We start from the raw sequence: 26,700 nt of genomic DNA on the forward strand, positions 1-26,700 counted from the left end.
TGACAACTAAAGGCAATACCTGACCCTAGACCCTGTACTGGAGGGCAAGAAGGCTATAAATGGTTTTATTAGGCCCCCTGACAAAACTGGAACATAGATGATAGAGTAGATAAAAATATTCTATCAATATACATTTATGAGTTTAATAATTTTAATATGTTTATATAAGATTAATATTTTATTCTTAGGAAACACACACTGAAGTATTTAGGAAAAGGGGCATAATGTATATAATTTAAGCTCAAATTGTTCAGAAAAATTGTGCATATGTGTGTTCATATATATACATGTCCATACACACACACACAGTTGTTTCTTTTTCCTTTTGTAACTTTTTGTATATTTGAAACGATGTTCAAATAAAAAGTTTTTAAAAATTATGTAAGAAGGAAAAATATATTTTAGTTGAACTAGTAAATTTGATAGTTGAGTACCCCCCAGTTTGGGAAAGAATCTAAGACATTATAATACATGCGAGATTCTAAAATACCAAAGTATTACCTAATTTCCCAAACCAGTATTTACTGAGTATCCACAACATGTGAGGTACCATGACTAGGCCTCATTAATCTTGCACTGTTGAAAGTAATTAATCTCAAAATAGAGGTAAGTTTTAATTAAATCTGTTCAACCAACTTATACATACATTAAAGCTTCAGTACACTCAATTTTAAAAGGTTCCCAATTAACCTAACCTCTGAAACAAATAATACATTATATGTTAAAAAAAAAAGATAGTAGGAAGAGAAAAATGAAGAGGGGGGAAATCGGAGGGGGAGATGAACCATGAGAGACTATGGACTCTGAGAAACAAACTGAGGGTTGTAGAGGGGAAGGGGGTAGGCAGATGGGTTAGCCTGGTGATGGGTATTAAAGAGGGTACGTATTGAATGGAGCATTGGGTGTTATATGCAAACAATGAATCATGGAACACTACATCAAAAATTAATGATGTAATATATGGTGATTAACATAATAAAATTAAAAATTAAAAAAAAATTTTTAAAAATGGAAAAATGAATTGTCATTTTCCTCTACCAAGAAGTACCATTTCTTTAATGAAAATTTGGCTTTTAAGTATTTCCTATTAAAAAAGAGAAACCCAAAGAAAAGTCCTTTCAGTCTTATTTCCTCCTTATATACAGAAACGCTAGATCACTGGTCATTTGCCACTTAGGAAAATGAGGTATGAATAAAAACATTCAAAATTTATCTCCCTATAGAATATATTTTAAGAATGCTTCACAGGCCATCTTGTTCCTATGGATGGGCTCTTAGAGCTAAGCTTGACACAGCTACCAAAAAGAGGCTGGATCGTAATAAGAGAAACCAACTCACATTACATTTTTAATTTCACATCCATTTCTATTTGGGTACACATTGCAACATAAACATGTGTCAAACAGGTTGGGACTGAAGACAGGAGACCTGAGTTCATTCCTCACCCATCTGCTAGCTCTCTAGATCTATGACTTTGGCCAAGTCACCTAACTCTCTTGCCTGCAATTTTCCTGGCTGTGCTATGAAGGAGTTGGATCAGATGATCCCTTAAGACTCTTTCAGAGTGTAGAATTCCATAATCCCTGCTATAATTTTTCTCCTTGCACTGGATATTAGACTATAAATACACAAAGGAAATTTTCAGAATATAAATTAATCTTAACTCTATATATATCAGTAATCACTAACAAAAGATCATTTTAAACAGAACTGTCTTTAGACCTCACTATCTACGACATCCCCAAGACCTTTGCAAATCTAAAGAATTAAGTCTCAGGATTTAGGTGAATTCTCTTGCATCCCAAGTTAGATGAGAATAAATCACAAATCTAATAGGGTATGTGGAATGGGTCCAAGTATGATATAAAAGCATCAAGTTCTAACTTCAAGCACAACTAGGTGCCAAAATAATCACTTAAATTAACCTGCAGGGAGCTTGGTTTTAATTTTCTTTTTGGCATCAATGTTAAGTTATGAAGAAAATTCAAATAAATATAAATAACATCAAAAAACAATTCATAGTGTCCTCTTCCAACAAATGAACCAAACCAAAAATGAATAAAATGATGGATACTCATACCACAGGTGTGGTTTGAGGCCATCAGCATGTAATTTAAAAAGAACTGCTAACACCGAGTACTTACAGCATGCTGAATGGTTCTAGCAGCTTAAAAGCACAAACTCAAGCACAAATGTTACAAGAATTATCTCAGTAAATCCTTATAAAAACTGAATAAGGTAAATATTAGTATTATCTCCATTTTGAAAATAAGGCAATATGGGCACCAAAAGGTTAAATAATTTGTCTAGGGTTACAAGCCAGAAAGCAATGGAGCTGAGTGAGGTTTGAACCCTGGCAGTCTGACTCTAGGACGTGCTCCCTCACTCACTATTCTGCAAAGCTATCATGCCAAGTCATTCTGCTCTACTCTAAACAAACATACCTTATGCCAGCCAGAAGAATTTCCTCAAGTTGTTTACATTATTTAAATGCATGCTGGCAAGAAGACCCAATAGTATAAACTTGAAAGTACTACTGATGTCCTTCTGATGAAACCCAAGGGGTTTTGTGAGCTCTTACACCCTGGTTATCCTAAAAGCTCAAGGCTTTTTGCTCACTCCTCTCAGCCAAGTCTTATTCTGTAACTGGTCACATCCTCTGGCTACTGTTTTTAATCAACACCACCTGCAGCTGCTCCCAAACCCCCATATTACTAAAGGCTCCATCTTTGATCCTTTCACCTTTTTTTTTTTTAAATATTTATTTATTTATTTGAGAGAGAGACAGAGAGAGAGTTGGAGGAAGGGTGGAGGGAATCTTCAAGCAGACTCCCCGCTGAGCACAGAGTCCAACCTGGGACTTGATCCCACAACCCTGAAATCACAACCTGAGCCAAAACCAAGGGTCAGATGCTTAACTGACTAAGCCACCCAGGTGTCCTTATCCTTTCATCTGTTTTAAGTGTACTCTCTCTTTAAGAATTCAACAATTTCCGGGCGCCTGGGTGGCTCAGTCATTAAGCGTCTGCCTTCAGCTCAGGTCATAATCCCAGGGTCCTGGGATCGAGCCCCCCATCAGGCTCCCTGCTCAGTGGGAAGCCTGCTTCTCCCTCTCTCACTCCCCCTGCTTGTGTTCCTTCTCTCGCTGTCTCTGTCAAATAAGTTAAAAAAAAAAAAAAGAATTCAACATTTCTAGAATGGCAAATCCCAAATCCAGATCCAGATCCAGAATTTGTGGCCAATAAATATTAAACAACCAGAGTCCAGACACTGGGCTCTTGGGCATCAATCCTCGTTTGTATCCTAACACTGCTGCATGCTATCCTGGTGACCTCGGGCTAGCTACTTACCTCTCTATGCCTTGGTTATTTCACCTATAAAGATAAAAATAAAACCTAATATATTGTTATGAACTAATACATGTAAGGAAAGCACTTAGTACAATTTCTGGAACACAGAATCCACTCAACATGTTCTCAACTAACAATAATAATGAAAATATATTGGTTTTTGAGAAAGAGCAAATGTGAATTTTGGTTCTGACATTTATTAGTTCTCTTTCTTTGGGCAGGTTTATTAGCCTCTCTTTGAACCTTGGTTTCCTCACCTTAAAAATGTGGCTACAAATTGAAGGGTAATTATGCAAACTAAAGGAGAAAATACAGTCTTTCTTAAACCTGGCTGATCATTAGTAACCCACAGAAAGTTAAAATTTCCCAAAGCCATTTCCCAGATCCACTAACTAAGCTGCATCTCCGAGGTTCTGATGACCACCATTCCACCCACTCTAGACACCTTGAATGCATTATCATTTACAAGACCCCATTCTAGGCACTGGGCCCGCAGAAGAGGACAATGTGGAAGTGTTAAGGAAGGAATATTCTTACTCAAGTGTGTAAGAGCAAGGCTGAGAGTGAAATGGAGTGTGGTGTGTTCTGACAGAAGTAAGCAAAGTGATAAGGAGCCTGTGGTAAAACAAACTGAACTGAACTGGCCTGTATTTCTATTTTAACCTTCCGTTTTTTATCGATAGTCACCCCCTCCCCACTTCCACAAACAGACCTCCCAAAAACCCCAGCCAAAGTGATAGACTAGGCCAATGATAGCATGGTAGAAAATGATTTATCAGAACCGTTCAAGTTCCCATCTTTTCTAGATCAATGGTTTTTCTGGAGTTTAACTATCTTGATTCCAAAATAGCAAAACAATCAGTACAGACATTATTTAAGTTTGATGTCAATGGGATATAAGATATGAAGGAAAATAAATTTATAAAAAGTTTCTATAATCTCATTTTCACTTAATATAAATATGCAATAAAAATCAACTGAAAAACTTCTTAAATTTCATTGGGGATGTGTCCAGTGTTTACTGACTTCCTGGCTACAATGATTTGGTCCAAGAGACGGGAAAGTGATCTAAGTTGGTCCAATTAGAGTATTTCCATAACATTTTAATTTTTTTAATTTAAAAAAATTTTTAAAAGATTTTATTTATTTGAGAGAGAGAGAGAGAGAGCGCACACGTGCACATGAGCTGGGGGGAAGGGCAGAGGGAGAAGCAGACTCCTCACTGTGTGCAGAGCCTGATGCAGGGCTTGATCCTAGGACCCTGGGATCATGACCGGAGCTGAAGGCAGACACTTAACCAACTGAGCCACTCAGGCACCCCTCCATAAAATTTTTAAATGAAGGAGGTCTCCTTCCCTCTAGGGTCACTCAATTACAGTACTATAAGCCTGGTACTATTTGGTCCCCAGCTCCTGCCATCTTACCACATCTACCAATAATCCCCATTCAGGCTTAAGTGACTAGGTAGATTAGTGTCTCTTAAAACTAAAGAATCCTACTACAGAACTTTCTGCAGTGTTGGTGAGTTGGAGGTAGGTGGTGGGAGAGGCATGGGGATCTTTGTGGAACAGTTAACGCTAGAGTGGAGTCTTAAAGGAACACAGGGAATTAGCCAGATACTAACAGGCAATTTCAGAAAAATGTGCAAAACCCTAGATTAATGAAAGGCACACAGGTTTGCCAAATAAATTTGTTAAAGAGAAATTCATTGAGCATATTTTATTTGCAAATCACTTTTAGGTAGCGAAGGTAGGGAATGGAGATAGAAAAGAAAATACATAGGACTATAGCATCAAGATACCTTCTAATTACAGTAAACTAGCAATGGCATAATTTTCCCAAGTCAGGTAACACAGTATGGAGAGGTATAAAAAATAAATACTGACGGAAATGGAAGGAGGAATTGGCAAAAATATAAAAGAAAGACCTTTAGAGTACCACTCAATCCCTTCACAAAGCAAGCAGTAAAAATTAGAGGGATACAGGGTCTGGTTTAGTAAGTATAGAATCTAACAGACATAGAATAGTTCTACACCCTTCAGAGACATCTCTTCATGTGCCAATATAGTATCTACAACAACTGGCTGTTAGGCCACCAAGAGAAGCTCAAAAAACTCCAAAAAGTAGAAATAATACTATCTATACTCTTTGATTATAATGTAATAAAATTTAGAAATAAAAGGTAAAATAAACCGTTTTGTTTTTAAACCATTTCAAAACGGCTTTAAATTATCTCCTAAAAATCTCATGGGTGTCTGGTGGTACACTTAGGGCAAAAGCCCACTTCACAGTCTCTACTGAGATAGGATGAATAAAGCTGCAAAAAGAAGTTGCTTCCATCCTAACAATGAAAAAAGGCCAAGTAATCCAAAAAATCATAAATTTTTCCTGAGTCTACCAGAGAGTTGCGTTGTCGCAAGGCAACCAAAGTATGACAACCCCCTCCAAGAAGATACGAAACACATAAACCATTATCTCTGCAAGAGCACAGGAGACAGAGGTGACCACCATACAAATGGGTAAGAATAAATCAGTTAAATTGGGGGGCTGGGTGATAGACATTGGGGAGGGTATGTGCTATGGTGAGCACTGTGAATTGTGTAAGACTGATGAATCACAGACCTGTACCTCTGAAACAAATAATACATTATATGTTAATGAAAAAAAAGAATAAATCAGCTAAAACTTTAATATAATTTTAAAAGCCAAGTGTAGACTTGGGGGGTTACTTTGGAATAAGCAGGAGCCCCAGAAATAAAGAGAATTCACACTCACTAAAAACTTTTTTCCATAGGCCTCCACAAGGTGCTCAGAAAGATGAGGGGCCAGGCAGGAGAATAGAGAAAGCCCATGTGGTAGCACAGGCATGCAGGAAATGACTGGCTGCTGGTGGGGGACAGGCACAAAGCCCCTCCCTCTTCCCCATGTCCCTTCTTTCCTACCCTCTGGCTCTTAAAGCCATTGCAGAAAGTTGTTAGTAAATGTCTATTGAATGAATGAATATATGAAAAATATTATCTTAACAGTTGTCAGCAGAATGTACAATGAAAACAGTTCAAAATTAAATTGTTGTAAATTTCAACACTCATGTACAGTTAGGCAGCAAGCATATTAACAAATACTTTGCCTTACTGCTAATAAAAGAAACACAAGTTTAAGTTTAAATGCTCATGTTCTCTCTCCATGATTTTTTTTTTTAACTATCCTTTCTTCCTTCTTTCTCTTGTAAGGTAGGGATAGCATCTGATGGTTCAAAGAGTCTTCCTGGTAGGCTTGGAAAGATCTAGGTACAGATAAAGTTGGCCAGTCAAGAAAAAGTTAATATTGGCCCTGTCTTTATCTGCTCCCAGAGAGTTTTAGTTTTCCAAACTTGTATTATCTAATGATACTCCAAATTAGACCATAGCCTCTTGATTCTTTCCTATTCATCTGCTTTAACTCCCTAATACTGGGTCATTAGCAAATATCTTTTTCTTGGTACTGTCTTCTCTAGGAGATTCGCCTAGGATTTTTTTTTTTTTAAGATTTTATTTATTTATTTGACAGAGACAGCGAGGGTACAAGTGGGGGAACAGTAGAGGGTGAGGGAGAAGCAGACTCCCCGCCAAGCAGGGAACCCGATGCGGGGCTCGATCCCAGAACCCTGAGATCATGACCTGAGCCGAAGGCAGATGCTTAACCATCTGAGCCACCCAGGCGCCCCGCACCTAGGATTTAAATGCCTCCTTGCTCATATCTATGTGACTAATGAGAAGGTGAGCTTGTAAAAGAGGGGCTTATACTGTCCTGATGGCTAACTTTTTTTTAAATTGAGATATAACTGACATATAAAATTATATTAGTTTTCAGGTATACAATATAATGATTCGATATTTGTATACATTGAGAAATGATCACCAGAAAAAGTATAGTTAATACCCATCACCACACATAGTTACAAAAATTTTTTTCTTGTGATGAGAACTTTCAAGATCTACACTTTTAGCAACTTTCCAATATGCAATGCAGTTATTAACTATAGTCACCATGTTATACATTACATCCCCATTATTTATTCATTTTATAACTGGAAGTTTGTACATTCTGACCCCCTTCACCCATTTCACCCACCCCCACACCCCACCTTTAGAAACCTGTCCTATCTATGAGCTAGGTTTTTTTTTTAATAACATACCACACATAAATGAGATATACAGTATTTGCCTTTCTCTGCCTCACTCATTTCACTTAGCATAAAAATGCCCTCAAGGTCTACCCACGTTGTCAGAAAATTTTTTGATAAAGACTCTTCGTTATAAAAACAATACATGCTTACAACAGAAAAATACAAATTAAAAAAGTCATCTGTATCACTCACTTAGACTTTGCACATAAATGGATAAACACAGAAAGTCTCAAATTTGTGTGATATTTTATATTAATAATTTAATTTTTAAAATGGTTTATCATGCATATACTATGCATTTCCCCCCATTTGGTAGTATTCCAAAAACATGCTTCCATATCAGTGGTTGTATTTCTGCAATAGTTATAATGTCTGCATAATATTTCATTACATAGATGTACCACAGTATCTTTCTTTTCAAAATCAGTATTAGTAAATAATTCTCCACTAAAGGATAAGTAACTATTTCAAATCTTTTAACGATTATTCAAATTAATGAAGAGGAGGGAGCTGTCAAAAAGTTACTCTAAAGTTTAAGCCTCAATAATTAATAATTGAGAAAATGAACTATATAATGAACATCTTCGAATACTATGCTTGATACTCACCAGGGGAAACAAAACTATAATCTGAGAAAAAGATTTTTATGCCATAAGGAAAAGAAAGGAAACGAACACATTTACAATGCTTCTCAAATTGTCCATCACAAATGACCAAGGCTTATGGCAGACCTGGTTTTTTGGATTGATGATATGAATCTACTCATTCATTTTACTTAAGAGAAAAACAGGAAAAAAAATTGTCTGTCATAAGATCAATAAACCCAGAGTGAAAAACAGGTTTCTTCAAACAAATTGAGGATGATAAAGAATTTCATAAAACCCAGAAATTCTTTCTTCTATATATTTTCAAAACACTGAAAATAATAACATGCAGTTTTGAAGGACTAACTTTTCTCCCTAATCAGACTCCTATTATCCTTCTTACAACAACTTACTTACTCACCTTTTAATCTAGCATCACCACCAAAGGCACCACAGCCCCAGTTTCCTGTGGCCACTGCAGAAAGATTCTCTGAAGAAACTCCAGGACGGAGAAATCCACAGTAAGCCTGCAGGATGAAAGGAACATCATAACATGTGAGTGACTAGACATTAACAGTACTTCTGACTGATGTACTAGGATCAGTAGCTATTATCAAGCTTATGTTTTCTTTCTTTTCTTTTTTTCCCTCCTTCCTTCCTTCCTTCCTTCCTCCTTCCCTCCCTCCCTCCCTCCCTTCCTTCCTTCCTTCCTTTCTGGGCCAAAGTAGAGGGAAAAACAGAAAATCCTGGGATTATACAAGAAGCGAGTAAGAAATGATCAATTCTAATATTTATTTGTTTTGATGCTGGACAAATCAAAACCTTTAAACCAATACAGGTCTCAGTTTCTTTATCTGATTCAAATATAAATGGAAATATCAGAGATATTTCAAGAACTGATGGGATCCCAATTACAAACTACCAGAACTAAAGGGAGGAAAGGCACTTAATACATTTCTTTATTTGAAGGCTTCTGATCACCATTTTTTTCCATTATGCTTCCTCAGTACTCACTCTCTGAATTATTGGGACTAGATTAATAACTGTGATTAGCTTTTAAATGTGCTTCCTGCCACGAAATGCTTGATAATGAGCAAACAACTAACCTTTAAGATCCCCTCCAGCTCTAAGATTCTCTGGTTTCACAGCTCTGTTTTAAGCCAGAATATTTTAAAATTCGCTAGTCACCTGAGAAAAGTACAATACATCCTGAGGATGCTGGCTAAGTATTAATTAGAAGAACAGCTTATTTTGTATATGAGAAGACTGCAGTTTAAGGTCCCAGAGTTTCTGTTTTCCATTCTTTGCTGTCAGCCCAGTTGGTCTTTCTGCCTCCTAAGGGTTCTTAGGTTTTCTGAAACTATCAGACTACATTAAAAAGTTTAATATAATAGCAAAGCAAATCTCCCCTGGGTTCTCTCAAGTACCAAACAAAGTCTAAAATATAGCTTATGTATAATAGTAAATAAAATAAAAAGAATGATGTGTGACATATGTTCCCAGAGAAAAACCAAGGATAAAGAAAGATGCTTCTATGAAACCCACACATAAAATATAGTAAATTGCTCTCTAAAGTTTCCACAAAGGTATAAAAATTTATTTTACACACTGTCTGGATAGATTAACAAGGCTATTCCTTCCACCCCCTCCTAGGCTGTAAATCCTGACAGATATTAATTATAAGTTGGTACCAGACCATTATTCAACGCTGTGGTACAGAGCTTACACTAGAACTCACAAATTACCTGTGTAATCAGATGCATGGAGCTTCTGAAAATCTCTTTCAGATCAAAAATATCAAAGAGCTCAATTTTATTTTTTTTTTGAGCAGGTTCTCAAAAGATATAGAGTCTATCTTTATGCCAACAAGGGGGAGAACAAACTCTGTCAGAACAGACATAATTTTGCCACTTGGTTTTCTGTCAAACTCTCCTTAACAGGCCTAGATGAAGAAGATGATTTCTTAGCCTCCTGTTGGGGCTGCCTCTCTTTTATACTGTCAGAAGGGCTTTAGTCTCTTCCTACTGCCATCTCTATATCTGGGATGACTCATCTTTGATGAGCAAACATAGCTTGGTGAAACTAGAGCCTAACAACAGAGAATTTGAAATATTTATATTATTAGGAGAAAAATCTAACATAAAGCGCTAAATCAATTGTACTAAAAAACAAAACAAAAAACCTCCACAACTACTTTGGAAAATGGCCACAACAAAAAACAAACTATAAAACTGACATTAACCTACATTCGGTGTTTTGATCAAAACAAATCAAAACTTTAAAAAGTTAACCAGAAATTAAATGATATAAAACACTTACGAAGTAATTAGGTATAAAGAATAACTGTTTATAATAAATACAAAATTCTTTTATTCTGTTTAAACTAAGCATTTCTAAGGTCAGAAGTAAGAGACAAGCAGCAAGCTCCTCTGAGTCCCCTTTAGACAGACAACCTATGCTTCTCCCTTCTGCAGTAAGGAGAGCGATCCCTCAAATGCTAGAGACCAGAGCAGGGTCACTAATCAGGGAATCATTTCCTTTTACAACAGTAATGAGACCCTTTAGTAACAAATAAAGATCAGATAAGGATAGAGACCTCAAAAGGGTTGCCAAGTTCTTACTTCATAGGGAAGTTCTCAAGAGCTCCATGCTGGCAACAAATACTTTTTTTTTCCCACACCTACAGCCAGAGAACTTGAGGAGATTAATCAGAGCAGTAAGAATAAAAAGAAAGCCAGCCCGAACTCTATAGTTACATCCTGACCTGACATTCACCAATTACAAGGCTATTTATTTTTACTAATAAACAACTTTAAAGAGAAAAAGAGGAAGCATTCATACCTTAGGACAGTAAGTACAGGATACCAATGAACACTTATATCTCAGAATGAATTTTGATGGGAAGGAAGAAGAAAGGTAAGATAAAGGTAATTTTGGAGTCCTGAAGGTCACAAAGGGGAGCTTTGAAAAGCAAGAGACAGGAAGAAAACACTGGTATCTAGAGTTAAAAACTACAGCCCAGGTGGGAAGTGATGAGATAAAGACAGAAATGTAGGACGGAAGCAAAGAAAGTGAAAAAGAAAACAAAGAAAACAATTGTAAAAACCTACAGGCTCAGAACTGGACCCAGGAAATAGAGGGTACTCACAGGAATAGTTGGTCACAAACACTGAGGCATACACATGCATGAACACATGCACACTGAAGTAAGAACTCAGGCTTCAACATCAAGTTTAGCAGGCCCAAGTAGATATAATTAAACTATGTCTTTCATTATAATGTAAACACATTATACTGTTTGCTAGATTAATAATTTAACAATTATTGTTCCTAAAGAGTTGCTTATTTGAAGACAATCCACCACCACTTGTCTAACGTAAACACATTTGGTACCAATACTGATTTTCTGATATCTTAGAATACTGTGATTTCTTAAAAACAAACATAATATTAAAAAATCCTTAATAATCTTTTGGAAAAGGGGCACCTAGGTGGCTCAGTCAGTTGACTGGCCGGCTCTTGATTTCAGCTCAGGTCATGATCTCAGGGTCCTAGGATTGAGCCCCCGGTAGGGCTCCACACTCAGCAGGGTGTCTGCTTGAGGATTTCTCTCCCTCTGTCCCACCCCTCCTGCTCTCTCTCTAAAATAAATATTTTTTAAAAAGAATCTTTTGGAAGAGAATAAAATAATGTTAATCAAGAATCTTAAAAATATCCTTAGAGGGGCACCTGGCTGGCTCAATGTGACTCTTGATCTTAGGGTTGTGAGTTCAAGCCCCACGATAGGCATGGAGCTTACTTAAAAAAAAAAAAAAAATTATCCTTAAAGTAATAAGAATTTTGCAAATTTCTTTTGTTATTTGATTAAATAACAAAGAGGTTTATTACTACATTATGTATAATGAGAGGCACTTAGGACCACCTAATTGTTCAAAAAGAGTAGTTTAATCACAGTATGCCAATGCAACCAGTTTTATGGACATTAAACATATTACTATGAAGATATTAGAAAGTATGAAAAATATTCACAATATATTGTTAAATACGTAAAATACAAAGTTATAGGTAGCTTCTGAACATATTTTTATGAAATTAAATATTCATGTGGAAAGACCTATAAAAATGAAAACTATTTGAAAGGTAGGATCATGAATGACTTTTTCTCTTTAAAATAACTGTAACATTAGTAAATTGATTTTGCTTTTGTTTAAAATGCTATGTAAAATGAAAGAATTGTGCAGACCTTAGTTTCCTCGTGTGTGAAATCGAAGATTGGACAAAGTATATCTATTGTTATTCTGATTCTATATATTAAGAGACTGAAGGAAAAATTCACTAAAAATGACATATTTTGGGCTAATATTCCTGAGAAGTAAAGTGACACATACAGTTGACCCTTGAACAAGATGAGTTTGAACTGCGTGGTCCACTTATATGGAGGGTTTTTTTGGATAAACACAATATAGTACTATAAATGTATTTTTCTCTTCCTTATGATTTTCTTAATAACATTTTCTTTAGCTTACCTTAAGAATACAGTATATAATACAGATAACATACAAACTATGTTTTTTTCTTTTTTTTAATTTTATTTTATTATGTTAATCACCATACATTACATCATTAGTTTTTGATGTAGTGTTCCATGATTCATTGTTTACGTATAACACCCAGTGCTCCATGCAGTACATGCCCTCTTTAATACCCATCACCAGGCTGTTGTCAGTAAGGCTTCCAGTCAATAGTAGGCTATAAATAGTTAAGTTTTGGGGGAGTTCAAAGTTATATGTAGATTTTTGACGGTGCTGAGGGTTGGCATCCCTAATCTCCAAGTTGTTCAAGAGTCAACTGTACTTTAAGAAAATATAAATGATCAGATGTTGAACTCCTCCTCCATTCTAACACTCTCCCAACTAACTGAGCTATATCAGCTACCCTACATGTTGAACTCCTTAGAAATACCAGCAGCTAGTATTGAACAACCATTAAACAAGCTCTGGTTTAATAACCTCTTTCCAAATTTGTTGATGGGTAATACCAAAAAAATCAAGAAATCAATTTAAAAAGGGTAAATGGTGGTGATTTCCTGTTGGGGTGGTCAGTTTGCTTTAATCAATGTCTGATCCAGAAGCCTCTATGTAATATATTCATTACTTAATCTTACTTGAATGAGTCTAACATGGTTTAATATAACTTTTCACAGATGATTTCTTTCTTCCCTTGCTGAGCTATTTGCCACTTTTGCAAGCTGGAGTCATAAATCTTTCCAACTACAAAGATAATTTTCCTCTAGAATGTCACCCAGCTGATCTCTCACAGTATTGCTTCACAATACCAGTTAGATAAAAGGAGGCCAATTCTTCCTTTTAAAAACCAACTCTGTTTGCAGGTCATGATGTGGGTCCAATAGGATAGGTGGAGCCTGGATGGAGCAGACTGTTTCTACAGGGAATAAAACACTTTGTGGGCTTGCCCTTTCAATTATTATCTGATGACTAATGCCTAAAAGTAGCAAAAAAGCCCCTAGAGTTCAGAGATCCACATTGAATTCTGATGGTGAAAACTGGTCTTATGCTCTATTACTTCCTAGAAAAAATGAGTTTTTCTATTCCTGCTCACTTTCTCTCTGGCACAAAAAAAGCAGAATTGTATAAGTCATCTCTAAAGCATTTTAATATAGCTTTAAACCTAAGTTTACAAAACACAGTGAGATGTAAATATTTAACTTAAATTCTCTCCAAGTTGTGCTGTCAGTTTATGTAAAACTCCCTGTTGCTGTACTAAAATTCATACTCTCTTTTAATAGGTAAATGTAACCAATAAATGATGGAATGCTTTTATTTAGAAGGCCCAAAGTTATTTGGATTAGTTCTTTAAGTTGTCGATGACATTTAACAAAATCACTTATTCCTTTCTTCTTTTCCAATGAAAGAATTAGGAAACTAATTCTCAGCTAAAAGAGCAAATGTTTTGGAATCTCGCAGTGAACGACAGACATAATTTATTCAGTGCCTTCCCATAGTGCCGGGCCCTGAACTAGGTGTTTTCTCAATGTTAGCCCATGTACTGATGGGCTACTGTACACCTGTGGTACTTCCTTGTCTTATGGGAATTTAATAAACAGGCTGGGGGGGAAAAGCCCTCAAATTTCCTTAAAATAGTATATCAAACAAAAAAAAGATATTGAGAAAAGCAATCAACTGGAGACTTGCTCACGGTATAGGATTATGATTAAAAGAGAAGAGGTAACCAAAGCATATATGCTTATAGGAGATTGTTAACAAAATGCAAGGAATATTCTTAATGATTTAAGACTTAAAACAGGTAAAAAGTCTGGAAAGACAGACCTTGTTATAGTAATCTCTATGTGGGAGGAGTGACATTTTTAAAAAGTGATTTGAGGGGCGCCTGGGTGGCTCAGATGGTTAAGCGTCTGCCTTCGGCTCAGGTCATGATCTCAGGGTACTGGGATCGAGTCCCGCATCGGGTTCCCTGCTCAGTGCAGAGCCTGCTTCTCCCTCTCCCTCTGCCACTCCCTCTGCTTGTGCTCTTCTATCTCTCTGTCAAATAAATAAATAAAATCTTTAAAAAAATAAAAATAAAAAGTGATTTGAAGTCAGGGGAACCTGGATTCAAGTCCTGACTTCATCACTGCCCATCTGTGTGACGTGGGGCAAGTTATTCAACTTCTTGAGGCTCAGTTCATGATCTCTAAATTGGAGACAAGAAAATTATCTACATCTCCCTGGGTGGTTCTGATTAAATCAGACACTGCATTTAAAGTGCTAAGTAGAGTACCTGGCATATCATAAGCAATCATTTAATGTTATCTATTACTTTTACTATTGTTACTTATATAATTTAAGAAAACTTCTACCTGCACTTGAAAGAAAAGAATCTCTTATGAACTATAAATTAGATTTAATTGTATATTAACATAAATGATGGCACGCTGAAACACAGAAGTACATAACTATCAATCCATCTGCTTCATGTGGTTTTATCTATTCCATACTTGAATCAACATTGGACTTACTGGGCTTTACCTAGCACTTAAAGAATATTTGGGAAATATCTACAAATCTGTAACATTTTAAGTCATTTAAGATAATGTATATCTAAAAAGTTTACCTTAAAAAAACTGTTAGTAATATCTAAGAAGTTTAATTAATCACCGACTAATGCATTTAACAAATATTTTTGAGAAATTTTCATAAGCAAGGCAGCGTGCTTGGCACTGACTGACTTGAATGAAATAAAACTTTGTCTGCTGTTATTTAAAGACTCATTCTTTCTGTATAAAGTGGGTTTCCTATGGACTCTACATTCTACAAATAAATGTTTTCCAATACTTACAACTAAATTAACCTATTCACATTTACCAAGTTTCACCGATAGGTAAATTGAGGTTAGTGCTATATCAGTAAATGTAGAGAACATCAATAGGCCATGGGCAGTTTAAAAAATAAAAGATTTATTTATGCCCAGGGTTATCATTTTAAAAAATCATATTTGCAGATAATTTCTAAAATTGAATGATCTAGCTCCTACAGAAAAGTATTTATGGGAATGTAAATTTTATCCATAAGAAAAAGAACCATTTTATTTGTGTTACTGTATGATTATGATTAAACACATTTCCTTTTCATATATTTCTCTCCAAACTACCTACTGCTTATATAAATGTCTTCTAGTATCAATGACCATGACCATGTGACAAATTCATATAAAACGTGTTTAATAAAGAAGGAACATGTGATAAAAATCTAAAGATAAATCTCATTCTACTTGATATGTTTTATAATAAAAACATCATGTACTTGGAAATAATTGCTTTAAGGCAAGAGTTTGGAACAATGAAAGGCTTACATTTAAAATGTGTCTAATACGAACCATAAGAGACGATGGACTCTGAAAAACAAACTGAGGGTTCTAGAGGGGAGGGGGGTGGGAGGATGGGTTAGCCTGGTGATGGGTATTAAAGAGGGCACGTTCTGCATGGAGCACTGGGTGTTATGCACAAACAGTGAGTCATGGAACACTACATCAAAAACTAATGATGTGGGCGCCTGGGTGGCTCAATTGGTTAAGCGACTGCCTTTGGCTCGGGTCATGATCCTGGAGTCCCTGGATCGAGTCCCGCATCGGGCTCCCTGCTCGGCGAGGAGCCTGCTTCTCCCTCTAACCCTCCCCCCTCTCATGTACTCTCTCTCATTCTCGTTCTCTCAAGTGAATAAATAAATCTTAAAAAAAAAAAAAACTAATGATGTATGGTGATTAACATAATAAAAATTAAAAAAAATAAAATGTATTTAATATAATAAAAGATATTCTTTGTTATAGAATCTCTGATTATCAGAGTCAGGTAAAAGAGACAGATTATACCTGTTGATATACCAAAGAGCAGCAGTCTTTCTGCATAGCTTTTCTGAGGAATTGCTTAAAAAAAATATGTACGCAGTATCTGTTATCTAAGTTCAACTTTGGAAAACAGTGCATTTATTCTTCAAAATTTTTAAGAGATCCCTTTGAGAACTCTAAACATTAAAATAATTAAAATATTCTAGGGCGCCTGGGTGGCTCAGTTGTTAAGCGTCTGCCTTTGGCTCAGGTCATGATCCCAGGGTCCTGGGATCGAGCCCCACATCGGGCTCCCTGCTCTGCGGGAAGCCTGCTTCTCCCTCTCCCACTCCCCCTGCTTGTGTTCCCTCTCTCACTGTGTCTCTCTCTGTCAAATAAATAAATAAAAATCTTTAAAAAAATAAAATAATTAAAATATTCTAATCGACAGGTATAAGAAAACACATTCAACAATTAAATTCTCAGAATATAAGAATAGATCAGAATATAAGATAATATATATAATTATACTCAAAATATATACCAAGTTCTAAGAGAAGCAAAAGCCTCTCTGGATTATTTGGTTGTTTATTTTACTAACTATATGAAAGGCAAGGTGTTTGTGCTAGGATATGCAGAGGACCACAAGAGTGAGACCAGGGAGAACCTGAGGATGATATACACAATGTCAGATGTGCTACTGCAAGGGCGTTCCCAATCCCCTTGCAATGGTACACCCAGTCTGCTGTCATTATCCAAAGTCTATGTAGAGACTGGCACACATGTAGCCATGCAATTATCTTAATAAACAATCTCATAATCAAATATGACTCATGCGAGTTAAACAATGGTTTTCAGATTGGGTCAGTCTTCTTGGCTGTAAAAGATCTAAAGAAATTATCAACTGTTTTGGTAAAGCCCTAAATTTAGAGAATAGAATCAGTACTCCACTGTATGGTAAGAGTTTATTTACTTTGGTTAGCAGTAGTGAAAATCTGAATAATAGGCATGGCTCATTTTCATATTTCTGAAATACAGTTAGAAAAAATGATTTAGTAGACAGCACTAAGCATCACAGAAAATCACAGATTCCATCATTAATATGCCAAATTACCTAATCAATAAACGATTTACATGTGAATCTTACCTATAAGAGAACTTAACTTTTATGGTTTATCTGTATTTAACCCTGATGGCATACCTTGTAGAGACGTCACTGAAAGGTGTGACAAAAATTTGTTAGCGCTCATTCATTTCTATATGGTTTTACAATAATAATGTTCCAAAGCAAGTAAAAGTATTTGATGAGCTAAATGCATGTGTGGGGCTTAATATGAAGCAACAGTCTATCTGGCATCAGTAATCAAGCAATTACGAAATGGAAAGTACATCTTGTACACGCTGACAGACCCATTAAATCAAGAGAGCTGTGGGCAGACATAGTGACACTGCAAGAATTACCAGAAAGCATTAATTTCAGCATTAATAAAATGGCAGTAAATAGATGACAGCTGCCAGATGAACTGAGAAATGAGGTTACTGGCCTTGTTAAGCTCTCGTCTGATTTTCTCGGGCACAAACTGGTCGAGGTAGCGTCTGAAGTGAAGGGCATCGATGGCGACGATCTCAGTGCCGCGCCGCTGCCAGGCATCCCTGGGGCAGGACGGAAGGGGGAAGACGATGACTGGGGGAAGACGATGACTGGGGAAAGACACTCACAAAACGTAACCCTTGTGAGGTGGGGTTTCTAGGAGTCTGGCAGGGCTAAAATATTAAAAACAAACCAACAAACCAACAAACCAGTAGCTACAGGTCTCAGCAAAACAAGAGGGCAGAAAACCACATCTTTATATTTCAAGGCATACACATAATGGACTACTAGGCATTAAAGAGTAAAACAAAAAATTATCAAGAGATGACAAATATGACAGAGTGGAAACAGATACATCATTTACAGTGAGTCTCAGAAGTTAAAGGATTTGGGGGCAAACAAAAGGAACTTCGTTCTTGGTTTTCCTCTAATACTGAAGACATGGCATTTGTATCTTGACAAAAGCCAAAAAAAATGCTCGTTCTTCCTTTGCTTTGAAAGACCTGTTTTTTGGGTCTTGGGTTTATAACATCACCATCTACCATCCAAAACATAATCCCAACAAGTGTTAAAAAAATGTGTCATGATTCAGCACAACATTCTACCTACTGTGCTCAATTGCTGATGGTGTGAAACTGTTTTTTTTTTTAAAGATTTTATTTATTTATTTGACAGAGACAGAGACAGCGAGAGCAGGAACACAAGCAGGGGGAGTGGGAGAGGGAGAAGCAGGCTTCCTGCTGAGCCGGGAGCCCGATGTGGGACTTGATCCCAGGACCCTGGGATCATGACCTGAGCCGAAGGCAGTTGCTTAACCAACTGAGCCACCCAGGCGCCCAGTGTGAAACTATTTTTAAAAAGACAAAGACAGTAAAGCAGATATTGCCTGTGGAAATAGGAAGGACTGGGTGAGATGACTTTGGCAATGTGAAATTCCAAATATTCCAATACTCCCTTTACAGACTTGCATAAAGTGACATGCCAAGCAACTTTTCACACTGAAGAAAGGCAACAGAAACCTTCATGTTAGTCTGTAAATAATTATCAGGAATTAAATATCCACATAGGTAATTGTTACAACCAAATATTTTAACCAGAACAAAAGGGAAGAGAACCAGGGGCCGGACTTGAGATATTACAAAGAATAAGCTGGCATGGGTAGATGGGCAATTACTGATTCTAACACAACTGCGCTTTTTCATTAAGGCATGTACACACCCACAAGTGCTTTCAGGTATCATTTCTTTTTGTTTTTTCTTTCTCCAAATTTTAATTTAAATTCCAGTTAGTTAACATACAGTGTAATATTAGTTTCAGGTGTAGAATTTAGTGATTCATTACTCACATACAACACACATCATTAGTTTTTGATGCAGTGTTCCATGATTCTTTGTTTGCGTATAACACCTAGTGCTCCATTCAATACGTGCCCTCTTCAAGCTCATCACAAGTGCACTCCTAATCCCATTACCTCTTTAACCCATCCATCTCTCTCCCCTCCAGTAATCCTCAGTTTGTGCTCCATAGTTAAGAGAGTCTGTTTTCTGGGACACCTGGGTGGCTCAGTTGGTTAAGCATCTGCCTTCGGCTCAGGTCATGATTTCAGGGTCCTGGGATCAAGCCCCACGTTGGGCTCTGGGGAGTCTGCTTCTCCCTCTGTCTGCCTCTCCCCCCTGCTTGCGCTCTCTCTCTGACAAATAAATAAACAAAATCTTAAAAAAAAAAAAAAATCTGTTTTCTGATTTGCCTCTCTCTTCCCCACCTGTATTCATTTGTTTTGTTTCTTAAATTCCACATATGAGTGAAATCATATGGTATTTGTCTTTCTCTGACTGACTTATTTCACTTAGCATCACATTCTCTAGCTCCATCTATGTCATTGCAAATGTCAAGATTTCGTTCTTTTTTATGGCTGAGTAATATTCCATTATATATATATGCCACATCTTCTTTATTCTACGATCTAGCAACTGTACTACTAGGTATCGTTTGGATAACCAAACGATACAGAAATACTGATTTGAAGGGATACGTGCACCCTGATGTTTATAGCATCATTATCAACAGTAGCCAAATTATGGAAAGAGCCCAAATATCCATCGACTAATGAATGGACAAAGAAGATTTGGTATATATATATACAATGGAATATTACTCAGGCACCATTTCTATAAAAGTTTACCCCCTAAAAGTTCACGAGGAAGCATATATGTCAAAGTATAAAAGCATTTTTCAGTAAGAAATAGGAGACTTCAGCAAAGTTTACTGTAGGTCATGCTGTTAACCGTCCTGTGGCATTAGGCAAACTGTCCCAACATGTTTCCCCACCTATTTAATCTCACAGAAAAATTAAGGATAAATAAGCTGGTTAAAGGCTTTATGCTCTAATAAGAACCTATTCTAAGTAAGTTTGGCCTTGGAAGCTAACCTCCACTGACTGCTTACATTTGGTAGCTGACAGGTAAAGAACAAGAGTTCCACCCTTATTTTTGGTTTATACTTTTGGCTTTTATTTCTCTGTTCTTCCCTTTTGTATATGGAGATGGTAATACTAGTTTAACTACCAATGAACCTGTAATACTGAACTTTAAACAACAGTTACATTTCCAAAGTAAGAGTAGATGGAAGACAGAATGTACTAGGTCAAACCCACATTCCTTAGCTTTTGGTCATGCAATACTCAAGTCAGAAACGAACTCACCTTTCACTTCCATCTTCATGGCTTCGGGCCCAACGATATGTTTCAGCATAGCCTGTGTATTCACTGTACTGTTCCGTACCTGAAACAAATAATCTGCTGTTATTTTTCAGAAGGATTTTTCTTAAAAGCTTGAAGAGGGCACATATTGAATGGAGCACTAGGTGTTATACGCAAACAAAGAATCATGGAACACTGCATCAAAAACTAACGATGTAATATATGGTGATTAACATAACATAATAAAATTAAATTAAAATAAATAAATAGTTAAAAAAAAAAAAAGCTGCATGCTCTGGGTCTTTAGAGCGGGAGGAGGGGCAGAAGCAGACTCCTCGCTGAGCAAGGAGCCTGACATGGCCAATCCCACCTCCGCCCTCATCAGATCATGACCTGAGCCAAAGGCAGACGCTTAACCGAGTGGCGCCCCCTAAAGGGACTTTGTTAATAAACTTAATCCTCATTTCTGGAAATACCTGTTGGCAAATGTCAACTGAAAAAAAACCTCACTGGTCTTAATGTCCTATTATTTTCTATAAGGAAATGACACCTATAATGACACCTATAAAAGCCACTGCAATGTTTATCATACAGAGATAAATGTCTCAATCAACAGAGAAAACAAAATATGCTCTGTCATATTAATGTCTTTCATGAGTGACAGACTGTTTTATAAAGGTCCAATGTCTTCAATATCAGTAATCTGATGGTAATATTTAGTTTGTATTGTTGAGAAAGCAATTTTACATAAAGACATTCCCTGCTAAGAAAAGTATCATTAAAATTAAATCTAGGACTTGCCTATCCATATGCAAGTTACTTCAAAGGGCTTTGTAAACCAGAATACTGTGACAGAGAAGGCACGGGGACTAAAGCATAATTAAAATTCATCTGATGAGAACATGCACCAAGCTTGCCACATAACAAAGATTTCTACTTTTTTTTTTTTTAAGTTTTTATTAAGTAATCTCTACACCAAGTGTGAGGCTTGAACTCACAACCCTGAGATCAAGAGTCACATGCTCCTCAGATTGAGCCCACCAGGAGCCCCCAGAGATTTCTCCTTGGACATACCAGGAGGGATAGTGCCAAAAGTGTCCTACTGCTTAACTAAATAAAATCATTCCAATTCCTATGGTCAACTCAATAATTAAACTTTTCAAGAATCAGGTGCCTGGGTGGCTCAGTTGGTTAAGCGACTGCCTTCGGCTCAGGTCATGATCCTGGAGTCCCGGGATCGAGTCCCACATCGGGCTCCCTGCTCAGCGGGGAGTCTGCTTCTCCCTCTGATCCTCCCCCTCTCATGCTCTCTGTCTCCCATTCTCTCTCTCAGATAAATAAATAAAATCTTTAAAAAAAAAAAAAAACTTTTCAAGAATCAACAAAACCGTAAAATGAAAAGCTGAAAACCCTGAGCAAGATAATACTTTTCACATATAAAAAAGAAATTAAAAAAAAAGAATAAACAAGACAACACTGACAACTAAGAGTAGTGACTTTTTTTTTTTTTTTTTAGTGCAATTGCCCTAAATTTGCCGGTAAATAAAATGCAAGCAGACTGACTTTTTCAGACAGCTGAACACTACTTATTAAAATGACTATTCATCCAGTAAAGGTCCAATACTGAAGATATTTGTGACAAAGACTTAATATTAGGGGAAAAATGATACTAGAATATACAGTATTTCCAAAAAATATATATATATTTAAAAATAGAAAACAGGGGCGCCTGGCTCAGTCAGTAGAGGATGACTCTTGATCTCAGGGTCGTGAGTTCAAGCCCCAACTTGGGTGTAAAGATTATTTAAGCAAACAAACAAACTTTAAAAAAAAATAGAAAACATATTTAATAAAAATAAAAAGAACACAAAATCAAATCACGACATGCTAATTATGAACTGTCAGTTCTTCATCCAAAAGCAAATTATTTTCATTTTTGGGGTCAGGTTAACTTCTTACATGTTACTTAAACAACTTGAAGCTTTTATACACAAAGATTACTAAATGTAGTGAACAAGACTGCAAATGGCCTCAACATTTATTAACTTATAGATAGATAACTGAGAAACATGTTAAATATCACCATGAAGATGTAATCAGCAACATTCAGACCATGGGAAACTCTACAGGACCAAAAGTCTGGGCTGCTTACAAAAATTATAAGGAAAAAAAGAGAGCAGAACCTATAAACTAAAAGAAACAAACATGAAAACACTAATAAGAAAGTGAGGGTAGTTATATTAATATTGGATAAAACAAATTTGAAGTCAAGGAGTATTATGAAAGAAAAAGAGGAACACTTCATAATGATAAAAGGGTCAATTCATCAGAAAGACAACAATTTTGCCTTTATTTTGATTTCACATTTGAAAAATAAATGAAATCCATTACATTAATAGGTTAAAGAACCCCACATAATCCTAACAAAAGTTGCAGAAAAGATAAAATTCAACACCTACCATGATTAACACTCTCAATAAAACTGAGAATAAAAAAAAGGAACTTCATCAATCTGATTAAGGACCACTACATGAAAACTTACAACTAACTTCATACACAGTAATGAAAACATTCCACCTAATTCAACACTGTAGTGAAGTCCTAGCCACCATAATAAGGCAAAAAAAAAAAAAAGAAAGAAAGAAAAATCAAAAAGAGTATAAAAAAGTAAGACTATCCTTATTTGCAAATGTCATGACTATTTATGTAGCAAATCCTAAGGAATCACCAGGAAATGAAAGAAAAAAAGAAAAATTATAGAAAAGAAAGACAAGCTCATTAATAAATATATCAAAGATATGTCTATATAATAGCAGCAAACAGTGGGAAAATAAAACTTTCAAAAATCCATTAACCAGAGCATCAAAAACAATAAAATACTTAGGAGTAAATGTAACAAAAGATATAGCAGACACCACTGAGAAAAAGTAAAGAAGATTTAAATAAATGGTAAGATAGACCATCCTCAGGGGTTGGAAGACTCAATATGGTATTTCTCAATATTGTAATCACAAATATTCCTCAATCCTTTTGATATTCCTAGCAGACATTAAAAATAGTAATCGAGAAGGCGATTCTAAAATTTATATGGAAATGCAAAGAACCTAAAATAAGCAAAACATTTTTGAAAAAAGAACAAAACTGGAGGATTTAAGTATCTGAGTTCAATATTTACTTGTTGTGACCTAAGGAAAGACCAAGAGATCAACTGAACTAAACAGAATTCATAGATAAATCCACACTTGTATGGTCAATTGACTCATGACAATGGTGCTAAAACAATCCATTGGGGAAGGAAGGGATAGTTCTTCCAACATATGTTGCTGAAACAATTAGCTATTCATATAGAAAAAAACCCAAAAACTTCAATTGCTACCTCACACTATGAACACAAATTACTCTGAAATAAAATAAAGGCATTAACATAAAACCTAAAACTATAAGACTTCAAAGAAAACATGGGAGAATGGCTTTATGACACTGGGGGTACATAAAGATTTCTTAGACAATAAAAATATACAAACAACCCAATTTAGAAAAATAAGCAAAAGACTTATACATAACCATCACAGAGGAAGATAAACAATTCTCTACTAACTACATGAAATACTGCTGAATAACACTAGTTATAAGAGGAATGCAAATTAAAACCACAGTGAGATACCACTATATACCCGACAGAATGGGTAAAATCAAAAAGAATGACAACACTAAATGTTGACAAGGATGTCAGCTGAGCTCCACGTAACAGGTTTGCTATTTGCAGTGGCATGGCTTAGAAGTTCTGAAATCACCTTTTCTGTATTCTAGGTTTACTCAAATAAGAAAAGAGGAAGACTAGAATTTATGTTGTGATGTTACGTGGCAATGGGAGGTAGCCATATGAATCCAGTTGTTTATATGTATATGCATGTGTGTGGTTATATCATATATGTCCTGGGTCTGTCTGATGAAGGCATAGAAGCAATGACACCCTTCATAGCAATAAGCATACTGAGTATTCAAATCTTGATTTTTTTTTTTTTAGACAGAGAGAGAGCGTGAGCGAGGGGAGGGATAAGGGGAGCGGGAGACAAACAGAACCTCTGCTGGGTGGGGAGCCTGACATGGGGCTCAATCCCAGGACCCTGAGATCATGACTTGAGCCAAAATCAAGAGTCAGATGCTTAACTGATTGAACCACACAAGCACCCCTCAAATCTTGATTTCTAAAAATTACTCTAAATCCAGGACTCCTTGGAGAGAGAGATGATCTAGAGCTGGGGCAGGGAATATACAAGATGAGCTTAGAACTCTTTTAATGCCAAAAAAGGGGAAAGTGCATTAAAGAATGATGGGCAAAGGAACACAACAGCTAACACTGACAAAATCTGGAACACTATAGCATCAGAACATAATGGATTGTACTGTAATGGACTGTAATGGCAGTAATGGATTATAACACATTGAATAAAATAAGAATCCATGTGACTATATAAATATTAATAAATATACATAAATAAGAGAGAATGGAAAATCCTTCCTTAGAGTGCCAACTACTAAATGCAGGAGGAATGATGGAGTTAAGAAAATGGGTGCTAAAATAGTGGGTGAATGTTTGATGAGGAAAGAATATTTACAGTTTCAAAATGTGAAATACGTAACTACAGATTAATTACAAAGGGAAAAGACTAACTTGAAAGTGAAGAAACTTGGCAGATCCCACCTTAACCAAATCATGACAATTTATCATAAACACTGAGACAAAGTGGTATTACTGTTCTCCTCAAAAGATACATTAGAGCAGGACATATCACTTCAGTGGGATTTCTATCAAAATGAATAAACTGGGGACGCCTGGGTGGCTCAGTCGGTTAAGCGTCTGCCTTTGGCTCGGGTCATGGTCCCGGTGTCCCAGCATCAGACTCCCTGCTCAGCCAGGAGCCTGCTTCTCCCTCTGCTCCTCACCCCACTCGTGCTCTCTCTCTCTCTCTCTCTCAAAAAAAAGAATAAACTGAATCTAGTTACAAAGAAACATTGGGCAAACCCAAAATAAGAGACAATTTATCAAGTAATTGGTTTATATACTTTATTTTTTTTTAAAGATTTTATTTATTTATTTGACAGAGAGACACAGTGAGAGAGGGAACACAAGCAGGGGGAGTGGGAGAGGGAGAAGCAGGCTTCCCGTGGAGCAGGGAGCCTGACGCGGAGCTCGATCCCAGGACCCTGGGATCATGACCTGAGCTGAAGGCAGACGCTTAACGACTGAGCCACCCAGGCGCCCCTGGTTTATATACTTTAAAAATATCAAGGTAAACAAATACAAGGAAAGGCTGAGAAACTGTCCTACTTTAAAGGATACATGACAACTGTATTCAAGGTGTGATCCTGGACTGGAGTAGACTGGGGGGAAAAAAGCTACAAAGAATATAATTAGGATAATTGACAAAATGAAAATATTGACTAGGGATTAACTAATAGTACTTTATTAATGTTAAATTTCTTGATTTTGATAATTTTGTTGTGATTTAAGAGAATATCCTAGTTATTAAGAAATATACAGCAAAATATTTAGGGTAAAAGGGCACAATGTCTCCAATGTACTCTCGAAGAGAGATCAGGAAAAGAAAATAGAGAATGATAAAGCAGATGAGAAGAGATGCAAACTGGTGAATCTGGATGAATATTATATGGGAATTCCTTGTATTATTCTTGCAACTTTCCTATGAGAGTCTGAAATGTCTCATATACACACAAATATAAAAATATCTATACAATATAAATATTTAAAAAGCTATGAAAAATACTATTCTATTTTCATTTATGATTAAAATTTTCCATAATAAAAACATAAAAGATTTAAACTCAATACTAAGAGTTTCTAGTCTATTACTTAGCATACTGCTTCTTAGAAGTAATTTTCAAAAATTTAAAATAATTTATACCTTAATTCCTATAAATTCATCTAGGATTTTGGATAAGATACACAG

General features: G+C 36.1%; 1 protein-coding gene across 8 annotated transcripts in view; it reads right to left on the reverse strand.

The window, feature by feature from the left end:
• PARG (poly(ADP-ribose) glycohydrolase) overlaps positions 1-26,700 on the reverse strand; it is a 137,657-nt gene that overhangs the window by 25,287 nt on the left and 85,670 nt on the right. For all 8 annotated transcript variants that reach the window (XM_064594944.1, XM_064594946.1, XM_054508278.2 and 5 more), the window contains 3 exons: positions 20,732-20,810; positions 17,984-18,092; positions 8,521-8,626 (listed from right to left, as the gene is read on the reverse strand). In XM_064594944.1, coding sequence (XP_064451014.1) covers positions 8,521-8,626; positions 17,984-18,092; positions 20,732-20,810 — 294 coding nt within the window. The remainder of the gene's footprint in view (positions 1-8,520; positions 8,627-17,983; positions 18,093-20,731; positions 20,811-26,700) is intronic.

This window comes from Mirounga angustirostris, unplaced genomic scaffold (assembly GCF_029215605.1).
Source record: "Mirounga angustirostris isolate CCGP_5_RB_7025 unplaced genomic scaffold, mMirAng1.0.hap1 SCAF_6, whole genome shotgun sequence".
Classification (NCBI taxonomy): Eukaryota; Metazoa; Chordata; class Mammalia; order Carnivora; family Phocidae; genus Mirounga; species Mirounga angustirostris.